Source organism: Oratosquilla oratoria, chromosome 38, assembly GCF_046742065.1.
Source record: "Oratosquilla oratoria isolate Oo_2021 chromosome 38, ASM4674206v1, whole genome shotgun sequence".
Taxonomy (NCBI): Eukaryota; Metazoa; Arthropoda; class Malacostraca; order Stomatopoda; family Squillidae; genus Oratosquilla; species Oratosquilla oratoria.
The window spans coordinates 25,114,365-25,129,678 of record NC_134814.1 but is presented as its reverse complement, the minus strand read 5'-3'; the positions used below and the strand labels follow the sequence as shown (position 1 = coordinate 25,129,678).

At 40.9% G+C, this 15,314-nt stretch overlaps 1 protein-coding gene across 8 annotated transcripts in view; it reads right to left on the bottom strand.

The window, feature by feature from the left end:
• Positions 1-15,314, bottom strand: part of LOC143020020 (gamma-tubulin complex component 6-like) — a 167,920-nt gene that overhangs the window by 43,381 nt on the left and 109,225 nt on the right. For all 8 annotated transcript variants that reach the window (XM_076176129.1, XM_076176132.1, XM_076176135.1 and 5 more), the window contains 2 exons: positions 11,710-11,851; positions 2,595-2,754 (listed from right to left, as the gene is read on the bottom strand). In XM_076176129.1, coding sequence (XP_076032244.1) covers positions 2,595-2,754; positions 11,710-11,851 — 302 coding nt within the window. The remainder of the gene's footprint in view (positions 1-2,594; positions 2,755-11,709; positions 11,852-15,314) is intronic.

Sequence of the window (15,314 nt, the reverse complement as noted above, 5' to 3'; positions counted from 1 at the left end):
CTTTTTCCTCATTACAAGGGAGGTAGCCAAAAAGAAAAAGGAATAAAAAACCATTCCTACCCATTCCATCCCTAATACACTCCACTCCCCTCCACCCTCCCTCTTATCTTGGCACCTCCTGGATGACGGGTCATCCCTGCATCTTGTCCACTGCCCTGGGTCAGAGGCAGTGTCGAAGACAAAGCACATCCACAGCAAGGCTGCTTCATTAAATTGGCAAACCCCCCTCTCCATCCCCTCATGCAGAAAAGGAGAAGACAGGGAGAAATTCCTTTGGGCTGCATCAAATTTTTCTCACACATACTACCTCACCCCCAATCCCCCCACCCATTCCATCTCATGTATCACAACATCATCCATATACAACCATTCTCCATTCACCCCTGTCTTCTGTCCTCTCTCGTCCTTCCTCAACAGACATTCCCCTCTTCCCCAAAGCCCCTTTCACCCCATCCATCCATCTCATCCTAGGTCGCCCCTTCATGTTCACTCCCCCCACATCTGCCTTCCATACCTCTTTTACTAGTCTTTCTTCACTCATTCTTTCCATGTATCCTAACCATCCCAATACTCTTTCATCCACTCTATCTCCCAACTCCCATACCACCCCCGTTCTCCTCCTCACCTCCTCATTTCTCACTCTATCTAGCCTAGTAACCCCTATTATACTTCTCAGACACCTCATCTCAAACACATTCAAACTCCTTCTCTCTTCCTCTCTTATGTTCCATGTTTCTGCCCCATACAGTGCTGTTGGCACAATCACTCCTTCATACAGTCTCCTCTTAGCATCCATTCCCAAATGTCTATTCCTCATTACACTTTTTAATCAACCAAAGCATTTACTCGCTTCTCTCAATCTACATTCTACCTCCACCTTCACTCCACCTTTTCCTGCCACATTCGCACCCAAGTATCTAAAACTATCCACTCCCTCCAGTCGCTCTCCCTTAATGCTCACTTCCAGTCTGCTACCACTTTCACCCCTGGTACATCTCATCACCTTGCTTTTACCCACATTTATCTTCAGCTTTCTTCTTTCACACACTCTCCCAAACTCTGTCACCAACTTCCTCAATCCCTCCTCTGATCCTGCTACAAGTGCAGTGTCGTCCACAAACAACAGCTGGCTCACCTCCCATTTTTCTCAATTTTCTTTAAACATCTCCAATCCCTGACCCACCACCCTTGCATTTACCTCTCACACCACCCCATCCCTCTATAAGTTGAACAGTCAGGGCAACATAACACATCCCTGACGAAGTCCCACCTTCACTTCGAACCACTCACTCTCTCCATTTCTAATCCTGACACATACTCTACTACTCTTGTAAAAACTCTTGACAGCTCCTAGAAGCTTTCCTCCCATCCCATATATCTGCAAGACCTGCCACAGTGCCCTCCTGTCTACCCTGTCATAAGCCCTTTCCAGATCCATAAAAGCCCAAAAAACATCCTCACCTTTTCTCACAGCTCCCTCACATCTGTCCTACCACAAAAAGCCAATCCACGCAACCTCTACCTGTCCTAAATTGACACTGCTCCTTGCCAATCACTCCCTCTATTCCTCTCCTAATCCTCCCAATCAAGATCCTCCCCAACTACACTTAAAAAGCTAATCCCTCTGAAACCACTACACTCACACCTGTCTCCCTTTCCCTTGCAAAGTGGAACTATACAGGCACTCCTCCAGTCCTTCAGCACACCACCCTCTCTCCAGCAAACATTTAACAACCTCACCAGCCAGTCCACCATCACTGTACCTCCCTTTTCTAGACACTCTGCATGGCATCCATCCAGACCAGGCATTTTACCTGCTCTCATCATCTTAACAACTGCCTTCACTTCATCCTTCCTTATTTTTCTTCCATTTTCTTCACTCATCACGGTCACTTTCTTAGCACTTCCCACTGCAACTATCTTTCCCTCCCTATCCTCCTTCACATTTAGCAACTCCCTAAAATACTCTGCCCATCTTCCCCTTACTGCCTTCTCTTCCATAATTGTCTCTCCATCTACACCTTTTACCTTTTCTTCTCTACTTGATTTGCCTCTTCTTCCTCTTAATTTCTTTCCAAAACATCTTTTTATTACTTTCAAAAATTTCTGTCATATTCTTACCCCATTTCATATCTGCTCTCCTCTTTGCCTCCTTTACCTTGTGCTTTACTTCTCTTTTTGCAATAATAGTATTGGGATCTATAATATTGGTGGCAACATTAGCAATGGTGAAAATTGTATTGATAATTGTCTGTTGGTGCTACACTTAATAGACTTGTCTCTCTAAAACCATTACATTTACATAACTCACCATTACCTTGTATACTGGAACTATACATCTACTCCTCCAGTCCACTGATACACTTCCTTCCCTTAGGTACACATTAAATAATCTCAGCAGTCGATCCACAATAATTACTGTACATTCTTTGTCATAATCTACACATGAACACCATCTACCCCAGATTCTTTACTCACATTTTTCAATGCTTTTGTATCTTCTCTCCTTCTACACTCTATCATTCTCCTCCCATAATTTTCCTGGCATTTCTCACTACCACAATCACTGCCAAAATCTGGCAAGCAATACTCACTTTGACAATTAAAGACCTTTGGAATATTGGTGACAACAAAGGAAAGGTTGTCAGCTAGTGGAGAAATTGGTCCATTACTAGACTCATCCAAAGACTTGTTAAGGATGCTGTTGAGCACACATGGGTTGAGTGCATGAGCAGGATTAGAAGAAGATGCAAACTGGAAAAGAAAAACAAGAGTTATAGGTGAGACACAAGTACTGCCAGTACTGGATGAGGAAACAGCGAGTGCAAAAACTATACAAGAATTTAAGAACAAACTTGATGCTGAAAGATACAAAGACAGGTCACTACGAGCATAGCTCTCTTCCTGTAAAATACAACTAGGTAAATACACACAATCCAGGGTGTTTGAGATTTTGCTGGTTGTCATGTACACTTTTGTCAAATTATCAAGTTATTGAATATCAGTATGTGATTGATTTTCAATTGCAAGTCTGCAATTTAAGTAGTACTGACCCTATACTTGATAATGAATTATATGGCCATTAAAGTTACCTTTTCAGAGCTCAGCTATATTTCACCATGTCAGCAATCACAACCACCAGACTGACTGGGCCAAACTAGTACTCAATTCTATTTGGGGCTTCAGCAGGAAAATAACTGAATCCCCCCTTATTGAAGAGCAATCTAATTTTAATATCTAAAAAGGACAAAAGTTCCAGATATAATTTCATGCTTGGCAGTGAGATTTCTTGTGAACAATTATCTTTCTCCTAACCCCACACATGACCCATAACTCAACACCCCTTGTTTCTATGTTCTATTGAAGAGGACTAAATCTGGCAGTCCAAATATACAGAATTAAAAAATTTTCACCTTTATATTTTTTCACTTCAATGGTGGTGTCTTCCGTGTGATTTACAAATGTGCTACTACATTTTGCTCCAGTGATATATATATATATATATACACATACATATACCAAAGCCTTTTTCCCCCCTACAAGGAAGGTAGCCAAAAAACAAAGGCTTAAAAACCATTCCCACCCATTCCATCCCTAATACACTCCACTCCCCTCCACCCTCTACCCTCCCTCTTATCTTGGCACCTCCTGGATGATGGGTCATTCCTGTATCTTGTCCACTGCCCTGGGCCAAAAGCAGTGACTCAAGACGCAGCACATCCACAGCAAGGTCGCTTCATTAAATCGGCAACCCCGTCTCCATCCCCTCATGCAGAAAAGGAGAAGACAGGGAGAAATCCCCTCGGGCTGTGTCAAATTTTTCTCATACATACTACCTCACCCCCCATCCCCCATCCATTCCACCTCATTCATCACAACATCATCCATATACAACCACCTGTCTTCTGTCCTCTCCTGTCCTTCCTCAACAGACATTCCCCTCTACCCCAAAGCCCCTTTCACCCCATCCATCCATCTCATCCTAGGTCACCCCCTCATGTTCACTTCCTCCACATCTGCCTTCCATACCTCTTTTACTAGTCTTTCTTCACTCATTCTTTCCATGTGTCCAAACCTACCCAATACCTATCTCCCAACTCCTTTACCAGCCCCATTCTCCTCCCCACCTCCTCATTTCTCACTCTATCCAGCCTAGTAACCTCCATCATACTTCTCAGACACCTCATCTCAAACACATTCAAAGTCCTTCTCTCTTCCTCTCTTATGTTCCATGTTTCTGCCCCATACAGTGCTGTTGGCACAATCACTCCTTCATACAATCTCCTCTTAGCATCCATTCCCAAATGTCTATTTCTCATTACACTTTTTAATCCACCAAGGCATTTACTTCTCTCAATCTACATTTTACCTCCACCTCCACTCCACCTTTTTCTGCCACATTCGCACCCAAGTATCTAAAACTATCCACTTCCTCCAGTCTTTCACCCTTAATGCTCACCTCCAGCCTGCTGTCATTCTCTCCCCTTGTACATCTCATCACCTTACTTTTACCCACATTTATCTTCAGCTTCCTTCTTTCACACACCTTTTCAAACTCTGTCACTAACTTCCTCAATCCCTCCTCTGATCCTGCTACAAGCGCAGTGTCGTCAACAAACAACAGCTGGCTCACCTCCCACTTTTCTCCATTTTCTTTAATCATCTCCAACCCCTGACCCACTACCCTTGCATTCACCTCTCACACCACCCCATCCATGTAAAGATTGAACAGCCAGGGCGACATAACACATCCCTGACAAAGTCCCACCTTTACCTCAAACCATTAACTCTCTCCATTTCTAATCCTAACACAAGCTCTACTACTCTCGTAAAAACTCTTGACTGCTCTTAACAGCTTTCCTCCTATCCCATATATCTGCATAACCTCCCACAGTGCCTTCCTGTCTACCCTGTCATAAGCCTTTTCCAGATCCATAAAAGCCCAAAAAATATCCTTACTTTTTCCTATAGCTTTCTCACATATCTGTCTTACCACAAAGATCTGATCTACACAACCCCTACCTGTCCTAAACCCACACTGTTCCTCACTAATTACTCCCTCTGTTCCTCTCCTAATCCTCTCAATCAAGACCCTCCCATAAGCCTTCCCAACTACACTCAACATGCTGATCCCTCTGAAACTACTACACTCACACTTGTCCTCCTTTCCCTTGTAAAGCGGAACTATACAGGCACTCCTCCAGTCCTCCGGCACTCTACCCTTGCTTTTACCCACATTTATCTTCAACTTTCTTCTTTCACACACTCTCCCAAACTGTCACTAACTTCCTCAATCCCTCCTCTGATCCTGCTACAAGCGCAGTGTCATCCACAAACAACAGCTGGCTCACCTCCCACTTTTCTCCACTCTCTTTAACCATCTCCAATCTCTGACCCACACCCACCACCCTTGCATTTACCTCTTGCACAACCCCATCCATGTATAAGTTGAACAGCCAGGTTGACATAACACATCCCTGACAAAGTCCCACCATTACCTCAAACCACTCACTCTCTCCATTTCTAATCCTGACACATGCTCTACTACTCTCGTAAAAACTCTTGACAGCTCCTAGAAGCTTTCCTTCTATCCCATATATCTGCAAAACCTCTCACAGTGCTTTCCTGTCTACCCTGTCATAAGGCTTTTCTAGATCCATAAAAGCCCCCACAAACATCCTTACCTTTTCCTGTAGCTTTCTCACATATCTGTCTTACCACAAAGATCTGATCTACACAACCTCTACCTGTCCTAAATCCACACTGTTCCTCACCAATTACTCCCTCTGTTCCTCTCCTAATCCTTTCAATCAGGATCCTCCCATAAGCCTTCCCAACTACACTTAACAAGCTAATCCCTCTGAAACAACTACACTCACACTTATCCCCTTTTCCCTTGTAGAGTGGAACTATACAGGCACTCCTCCAGTTCTCCGGCACTCTACCCTCTCTCCAACAAACATTAAATAATCTCACCAGCCAGTCCACCATCACTGTGCCTCCTTTTTTTTTAGACATTCTGCATGGCATCCTTACCTGCTCTCAAGATCTTAACAACTGCCTTCACTTCATCCTTCCTTATTTCTCCTCCATTTTCCCCGCTCATCACAGTCATTTTCTTAGCACTTCCCACTGCAACTATCTTTCCCTCCCTACCCTCCTTCACATTCAGCAACTCCATAAAATACTCTGCCCATCTTCCTATTACTGCCTTCTCTTCCATTATCATCTTTCCATCTGCACCTTTTACCTTTTCTTCTCTACTTGATTCGCCTCCTCTTCCTCCCTTAATTTCTTTCCAAAACATCTTTTTTTACTTTAAAAAATTTCTGTCATACTCTTACACCATTTCACATCTGCTCTCCTCTTTGACTCCTTTACCTTGTGCTTTACTTCTCTTTTATTTGTACCTCTCATATGACTCCCTTGTCCTATTTTGTAACCAATCTGTGAAAGCTCGCTTCTTCTCTTCTACACCTTCTTTGTTTCCTCATCCCACCACTCACTACCCTTCATTCTATTTCCTCCCGTCCTTCTTGTTCCACACACCATCTTTGCACACTTTGTGACTCCCTCTTTGAATCATCCCCATTCCTCCTCCACTCCTGGTTCTACTCTATCCTTCACTCCCTCCTACTCCTCAGCTTCTTCTTGTACTCCTTCTCCTTTTCCTTCTCATTTAAAGAGTTCACTCTAAGCACCTCCCTACCTTTTGTCCTTTTCCTTTTTCTCCATCTATCCTTCACTCTCAACTTACCTTCCACCAAAAAATGACCTGATATTCCCCCACTCTCTCCCCTTAGCAAATGTACATCCTTAACTCTTCCTATTATACTCCTATCTACCACTACATAGTCCATTAATGCTCTATCTTCCACCCTTCCATCCACCACCCTCTCCCATGTGTACTTATGCTTGACTTTCTTCCGAAACACTGTATTTGCTATCATCAACTCTCTTTCTAGACACATCTCCACCATCTACTCTCCACTACGATTCTCTGCTGGAACTCCACATTTCCCAACCACTCTGTCAATTGGTTCATTTCCTACCCTAGCATTAAGGTCTCCCAATACTACTACATTGACATTCCTCCCTAATCCCTCTATGCACTCATTTAAATCCATCCAAAAAGCCTCCCTTTCTTCTACATTCTTCTCACTACCAGGCCCATATGCACTTACAAAAACCCACATCTCCTTTCCCAGTTTTGCCTTTATCCACATTAACCTTGAAGAAACCTCCTTCCACTCCACTACATGTTTACCTATCTCTTCACTTACTAGTATAGCTACCCCTTCTCTCCCTCGCCCTCTTTTCACTCCTGAGAACCTCCCAACTACACTCCCAAACTCACACTCGCCCTTCCCTCTCAATTTAGTTTCACTCAAAGCCAACACATCCATCTTTCTTCTCACAAACATACTGCCTATCTCTTCCCTTTTACTCTCATCTGTACCACATCCACGCACATTAAAAGACCCAAACCTTAGGGTGCTGGTTGGAAAACTCCTAGATCCTCTTAAGCCTTTACTTTTTTTTTAGGAATGTCCCCTGTGGGGCTACAGGGATGCCTGGTCCCAATCCCCATCCCATTTTTCTCGCCTCTTACGATCCAAGTGGGAATACTTGGTGGCAGCATTCTTTTCCCCCCACCACAGGGTGGGGAAAACAAGGAAATGAAATTCAGAGAAATAGTACAGGCCAGTAACAAAGAGTTGGGGGACAGCATAACGGAGGGACAGTAGCAGTATAATAAAAATTTCATCATTTCTCTGTGAGCAGTCCTCCTCTATCACAGACAAAATTATGTGTGGCTCTGGTCCATAGGGGTGCCCCATATAGACCCTAAAGTATCAACTGCATGCTACTTTGCCATAACAACATGAAGCCAATACCCCAGAGGGAGGTTGCCTAAAGCAAAAGGCATAATTCCATTCCCACCCATTTCATCCCCAACCAATCCATTCCCATTCACCACCCCTCCCTACATCCCTCTTTTCTTGGTACATCCTGGATGATGGGTCATCCCTGCATGTCGCCCCTTGCCCTGGGTGGCCATGAAGCAAGACAAAAGCAAGGCTGCTTCATTTAATCAGTGACTCCCCCTTTCTGTCCCCTCATGTAGAAAAATAGAAGATGAGGAGAAATCTCATTGGGCTGCATCAAAATATACATATACCAAGGCTTTTTCCCCCTTACAAGGGAAGTGGCCAAAAAACAAAGGCATAAAAACCATTCCCACCCCTCCCCTCCACCCTCCCTCTTATCTTGGCACTTCCTGGATGACGGGTCATCCCTGCATCTTGTCCACTGCCCTAGGTCAGAAGCAGTGTCGCAAGACACAGCACATCCACAGCAAGGCCACTTCATTAAATCGGCGACCCCCCCTCTCCGTCCCCCCCATGCAGAAAATGAGAAGACGGGGAGAAATCCCTTCGGGCTGCATCAAATTTTTCTCACACATACTACCTCACCCCCCATCCCCAATCCAAAATATCATTCATATATAACCACTTCCTAACCCCCCATCCCCCACCCACTCCCTTTTATGCATCACAGCATTATCCATACACAACCAGTATCCATTCACCCATACTTTCTGTAAAGGATTACAAAGGATTACAAAGGCGGAGCATGCCAACAGGAGACCTTTTGGTCCATATCTAGGTTGGATGCGAAAAAAAATCATAATAATAAAATAATAAATAAAAACTATAATAATGTAAATAACAAATAAAATACATAAATAAATGCATAGGTATAGTTAAATAATAAATAAACAGGTAAATAGTAAATAATAATAAATTGACATATAACTAATAATAAATGAAAATCAAACAGACAAATGATAACAAAACAAAAATAATATAAATTAATTATAATCATTACAGCATCTTGCTTAGGTGTTTATCTAAATGATTCTTAAAGCTTTGAACTGAACTACATTGCACTACCTGTGCAGGAAGTTTATTCCATTCATTAACTACACGGTTGGCAAAGTTGTTTCTACCTACTTCCAAATTGAATCTATTTCCGGACAGTTTGAGACCATTGTTTCTTGTCTGATTCTCATTCAATGTGAAATTTTTGTCACTTTTGATGTTCTCAATTCCCTTTGGAATCTTAAAGACCTGTATCAAGTCACTTCTGAGTCTACGCTTTTTTAGGGAAAAACAGATTCATATGTTTTAGTCGATTTTCGTATGATTTATTTTTGATATTTGGAATCTGTTTTCTGGCTCACCGTTGTACTTTTTCCAGTCTGTCAATGTCTTTAATGAGATTTGGTGACCATATGGAAACAGCATATTCCAAATGTGGACGAACTAACGATTTATATAGCTTGTTAATGAGTGATGGACTTTTGGAACCAAAAGATCGTGCAATCAGTCCTAGAATCTTATTTGCTTTCTCAGAGGCTGAAATACACTGCTTGGATGATTTGAGGTCGTTACTGATAATTACGCCGAGATCTTTTTCACTATCCACTTTAGTTAACAAATTTCCAAATAACTTGTAATAGTACTTACTGTTATTTTTACCTATGTGCATTACCTTGCATTTACTTGTGTTAAATTTCATGAGCCACTTTTCAGACCATTGCTGTAATTTATCTAAATCTTCTTGAATATCTAATTGGTTTAAGTGATCATTTGCCATTCCGCACAGTTTTGTATCATCAGCAAATTTGGAAACAGTAGATTTTAGTCCATGGTCTATATCATTTATATATACTATGAATAGAAGTGCCCCAAGAACGGAACCCTGAGGAACTCCACTTGTAACATTTTTCCATCTAGAAGTTTTTCCATTTAAAACAACTCTCTGTTTTCAACCATTCAACCAATTACTAGTCCAACTTAATAGGCTACCACTTATTCCGTGTAAAGCTAATTTAGTAAGTAGTCTTTTGTGTGGGACGGTATCAACAGCTTTTGCAAAGTCTAGATATATTAAATCTATATTGTTTCTTTTGTCATAATTCGAGATAACTGTATTGTAGAATTCGAGTAAGTTAGTCACGCAAGAACGTTTCCGTCTGAAACCATGCTGGCTATCATTTATCAAATGGTTACTTTCTAAATGATGTTCGATAGCATCTCTGATGATAGTTTCCATTATTTTTCCTACGATTGAAGTCAAACTTATAGGCCTATAGTTATTTGGCTTCTTTTTGTCACCTTTTTTGAATATGGGAGTAACGTTAGCTAGCTTCCATTCTCTTGGGACATCTCCGGATATGATGGATTTCTTGAAAATCATTTCTAATGGAACAACAATCTCAATTTTCATTTCCTTTAAGATGCTTGGATGCCAACCATCAGGCCCTGGTGTTTTATTAACTTTGAGTTTATCTATACACCTTTTAATTTTTTCTTTTGTTATATTTACCGTAGTAAGTTTACCCTAGACTTTTCACAAGTTTCAGTTTGGAGTTCACTTTGAGGTGTTTCGTTTACGAATACCGAGCTAAAATAATTGTTTACGATATTACACATTCCTTCATTTGAATATTCAAGTTGACCGTCAGCAGATAATAGTGGACCAATGTGATTCCTAACAACCTTTTTATCTCTAATGTAAGTATAGAATTCTTTGGGATTCTCTTTGGATTTATCAGCGATGTTCATTTCGTATCGTTGTTTTCTTTTTCTTATTGTCTTTTTTAAATCTCTCTGTATTGATACATAACTTTCATAGTCATTAGATGCACCCGAGCAATTATATTTCTTATAAGCCTGTCTCTTTTTAGCAATACTTTTTTCAGTTCCTTGAGAGACATCCCCCTCTTTCTCAGTGCCCTATTTACACCATCCATCCATCTTCATCCTCAGTTGGCCCCTCATATTCACTCCATCCACCTGTCTTCAACACTTCTTTAACTAACTTTCTTCACTCACTCTTTCCATGTGTCCAAATTTAGGGCTACACTACTCTGAAAACACATATAGCTTAGATAACATCATAGAGAAAACTGAGTGTGAGAGAGACTTGGGAATTCTAGTGAGTCCTGACCTTAAATCCAAGAAACAGTGCATTAGTGCCAGGAATAAAGCTAACAGAGCATTAGGTTTCATTGATGGGACAGTTACGAATCGAAGGGAAGAGGCAATTATCAAACTCTATCTAGCAACAGTTAGACCCATCTTTGACTATGCAGTACAGTTTTGGTCCATCCTACAGAATGGACATCAATTAATTTACACTCTCTGGAAAGATGTAGAGTGTGGGTGATCTAATTGAGGTGTTCAAGTGGTGATGCAAACAAGGTCATCATATTAAGACAACAGGGCAGGATTCAAAATAATGGATTTAAATTGGACAAATTTAGATTCAAGAAGGAAATAGGCAAGAATTGGTTTACTAATAGGGTGGTCAATGAATGGAATACACTTAGTAACCATGTAGTGAGTGCTGAAACTATTGGTTGTTTTAAGAAATGTTTTAAGAAATGGTTAGACAACTTTATGGATGGGGATGACAGGTGGTAATGGACATGAAAATGCCTAGTGTAGGCATTATGATTTCTGGTCATATTACAGTATCATTTACATATTACTTAGAGCAATACAAAGTTTATTCTCTGAGCAACTTACAGGCCAACTGTAAGTTGCTCAGATATCTTGGGCTGTGGGTCTCATGAAAGAGAGAGGCAAGGCAACATACTGATATGGTACTGAACTGATTACAAACAGGAATACATACCTTAGTAAATAACTTGTGTGTCAGAACCTGAGCAAATTCTCCATTGACCATTAGGCAGTAAGCACGCAGTGCTTTGAAGTGTTCAATTAACTGCTTCTCCACAAGAATATGATTTAGCACACTCTTGTTCACCAGTTTCATTCTGAAACAAAGAAAGAATAGACAAAAATATAATTTATACACATATACAGCAAGCAGAAATACATATAGCAAAGGCTTTTCCCCCCCTTACAAGGGGGGTAGCCCAAAATACAAAGGCATAAAAATCACTCCTACCCATTCCATCCCCACACAAAGTAAAGCAGAAATAGTGAACAGTAATTTTCAGTCTGTTTACTGAGAAGAGTTATTTTGAGGACACAGAGAGTGCAGTTTGCTTCTGTTGCCAGAGTTAGTCTGTGTTTGACTGTCTTAGTGTGACCTGAACACAAGAAAACTACTATGGCTCTTGCTTTTCTTTGGAGGGAATTTTCTATGGTGCTGATGTCTGGAGGCTTGATGGATTAAGGCAGCATTTCTCAACCAGGGTTCTGCGCAACCCTAAGGTTCCGCAAAAGGTTATTGTAATAATGTAATATATACATCATTTTATCTAACCTATTATTACTATGAAAATAAAATGAGAAAGAGATGGTATGAGCGTTTTTTTTGAGCAGGGGTTCCTTGAGACATGCATACATACATACATACATATACCAAGGCTTTTTCCCCCTTACAAGGGAGGTAGCCAAAAAGAAAAAGGCATAAAATCATTCCTACCCATTCCATCCCTGAATACACTCCACACCTCTCCACCCTCCCTCGTATCTTAGCACCTCCTGAATGACGGGTCATTCCTGCACCTTGTCCACTGCCCTGGGTCAGAAGCAGTGTCGCAAGACACAGCACATCCACAGCAAGGCCACTTCATTAAATCGGCGACCCCCCCTCTCCGTCCCCCCATTGCATAAAATGAGAGGACGGGGAGAAATCCCTTCGGGCTGCATCAAATTTTGCTCACACATACTACCTCACCCCCCATCCACCCGCCCATTCCACCTCATGCTATCACAACATCATCCATATACAACCATTCTCCATTCACCCCTGTCTTCTGCCCTCTCCCGTCCCAAAGCCCCCTTCACCCCATCCATCCACTTGAGACATGCAATTTATCTTAAAGGTTATGCAAGGGTAAAAAGGTTGAGAAATGCTGGATTAAGGAGTTTACTGGTCAGTCTTGAAGAGCCTGTATAGTGATCTGAGTGGGAATATGATTTCTGTAGTTTTATGGTACAGGTGGTAGATTATTATAGGTGTTTGAAAAGCATGCTGCTTGTGTATTAATTTTTTTGTTATGTCCAGTTGGATGTGCTTGTATAATATAATAAGTGAGTAGGGCTGGAGGCTCTTGAAAAAAGAACTGTATTCCTGTCATTTTATGTGATACTATTTGGAACAGATTTTAGTTTCTGTGTGCACCTGTTCTATTAGGGTGGTTTTGATGCATCCTTTTGTTATATATATATATACATATATATCATCCAGGAGGTGCAAGAAAAGAGGGAGGGAGGAGGGTGGAGGGGAGTGGAATATATAGGAAATGAAATGGGTGGGAGTGATTTCTATGACTTTTTCTTTTTGGCTACCCCCTGTGTACGGGGAAAAAGCCTTTGGTATATGTGTATATATATATATATATATGTATATTTATATACACACACACACACACACACACTTTCAACGAACGGACGGCTTGACGAACGCTCTGAAGAAAAGTGCAGATTGAGGATACCAACGCAAAGAGAAGTGCCTTTTTGTATTTGCAGGGGGGGGGGAATTGCTCGTGAGGTAGTGGGAAAGTAAGGAAAGAGGAGAGGGGGAGGGATTACTGGGGAAATGGAAGATAATGAGGATGTGGAGGACTTGGCCCAGGCAGACGGGCGGAAGATCAACATGAAACGACCACCGGATGACGAAATGGCAAATAAAAATGTAAAGATTAGAAGTATAGAAAGGAGAAATACAGTAGAAAGTGACGAGAATATGTTCCAGGGATTTAAAGAGGGTGGGGGGGACACAACCCCCCCCAGACTGATAAGACTAGAGGAGAGAGTTGATAAGGTGATCGAGGACTTGGAACGTAAGTTAGGTAATGTAGGCTCCATTCTACAAAGAATTGAAAGATTGGAACAACTAGAGAAGGCTAACAGAAACTTAACTGAAGAAGTAGAGGACCTAAAAAGACAGTTAGGAAATGTAAAGGAGGAGAATGAGAAATTGAAGAAGAATAGTAATGAAAACAGTGAGAAAATAGCTACAGAAGCTAAAAATTGGAGAATAACTCAAGAAGGGAATAAGGTTTCATTCACTGACATAGTCAAACAGCAATTGAAAGAACATAATGAAGACTCAGTTATTAAAGTGATGAGACAGAAGGAGAATATAGTAAGAGAATTAGCTGACAAAAAGAAATGTATAATTATATTAGGAATGGAAGAGAAACATAACCCAGATAGAACCGCAAGAATCAAGGAGGAAAATGAAAGGGTAAGCAGTTTATTAAAATTAGTCCAGGAAGATGAACCAGAAATTATAAAGGAAATTGAGGAAAAATTCAGACTCGGAAAATATAGTACAGATAAGACCAGACCAATTAAGATTAAATTCAGGTCACAAACAACGGCAGAGAAAATTCTATCCAAGACAGGGAAACTAGCAACAAATGATCAATATAAAAAGGTATGGATAAAAAGAGAAATGAATAAGGAGGAAAGAGAGGCAGAAAAGCAGAAAAGAATTGAAGCTAAGGCAAAAAACGAGGAAAGAACGGAGTCAGAGAAAGAGAGATTCTATTGGAGAGTAGTGAACATGAAAATAAAGCAGTTCGACATACTAAAGAAAAACATAAGGGAAACAGAGAACACAATGGAAGTGGCAGAAAACTAAGAGTGTCTTACACAAATATAGATGGATTGATAACAGGATTGAATGAACTGAATGATTATTTGAAAGAAAAAGAACCGGACATAATGGGAATTGTAGAAACAAAATTAAAAGGCCCACTACCACCCAACAGTGTAGGACATGATACATACAATTATTGGATTAGAAACAGAGAGAAAAAACAAGGGGGTGGAGTTATGTTCCTGACAAAGAAGGATATAAACGTGAAAGGTGTCATATATGGAAAGAATACAGTAGAGATGATTATGATAGAAGTGGAAGACCGAGATAAGAAGAGCAGAAAATTTGTGATCAACTATGTGCCTCCGAAAACAGCCTCATGGGAGGAGAATGAACATAAAAGTATGTTAGAGGACACAAAGATAGCATTAACTAAAATAATGGAAGACGGAGGAAGAATAGTTATGATGGGCGACTTTAATTGCAAAGAAATCTGCTGGGAAGAAATGACAGTAAAGAGTGGTGATGACTCATGGGGAAATGCTCTACTTGAGATGATTACTGACCATTCAATGACACAATGGATACAAGAGAACACTAGGTATAGAAATGAAGAAGAACCATCGAGGCTAGACTTAATAATTACATCTGAACCTAGAATAGTGGACAAGATTGAATATAAAACACCAATAGGTAAAAGTGACCACATATTGATTGAA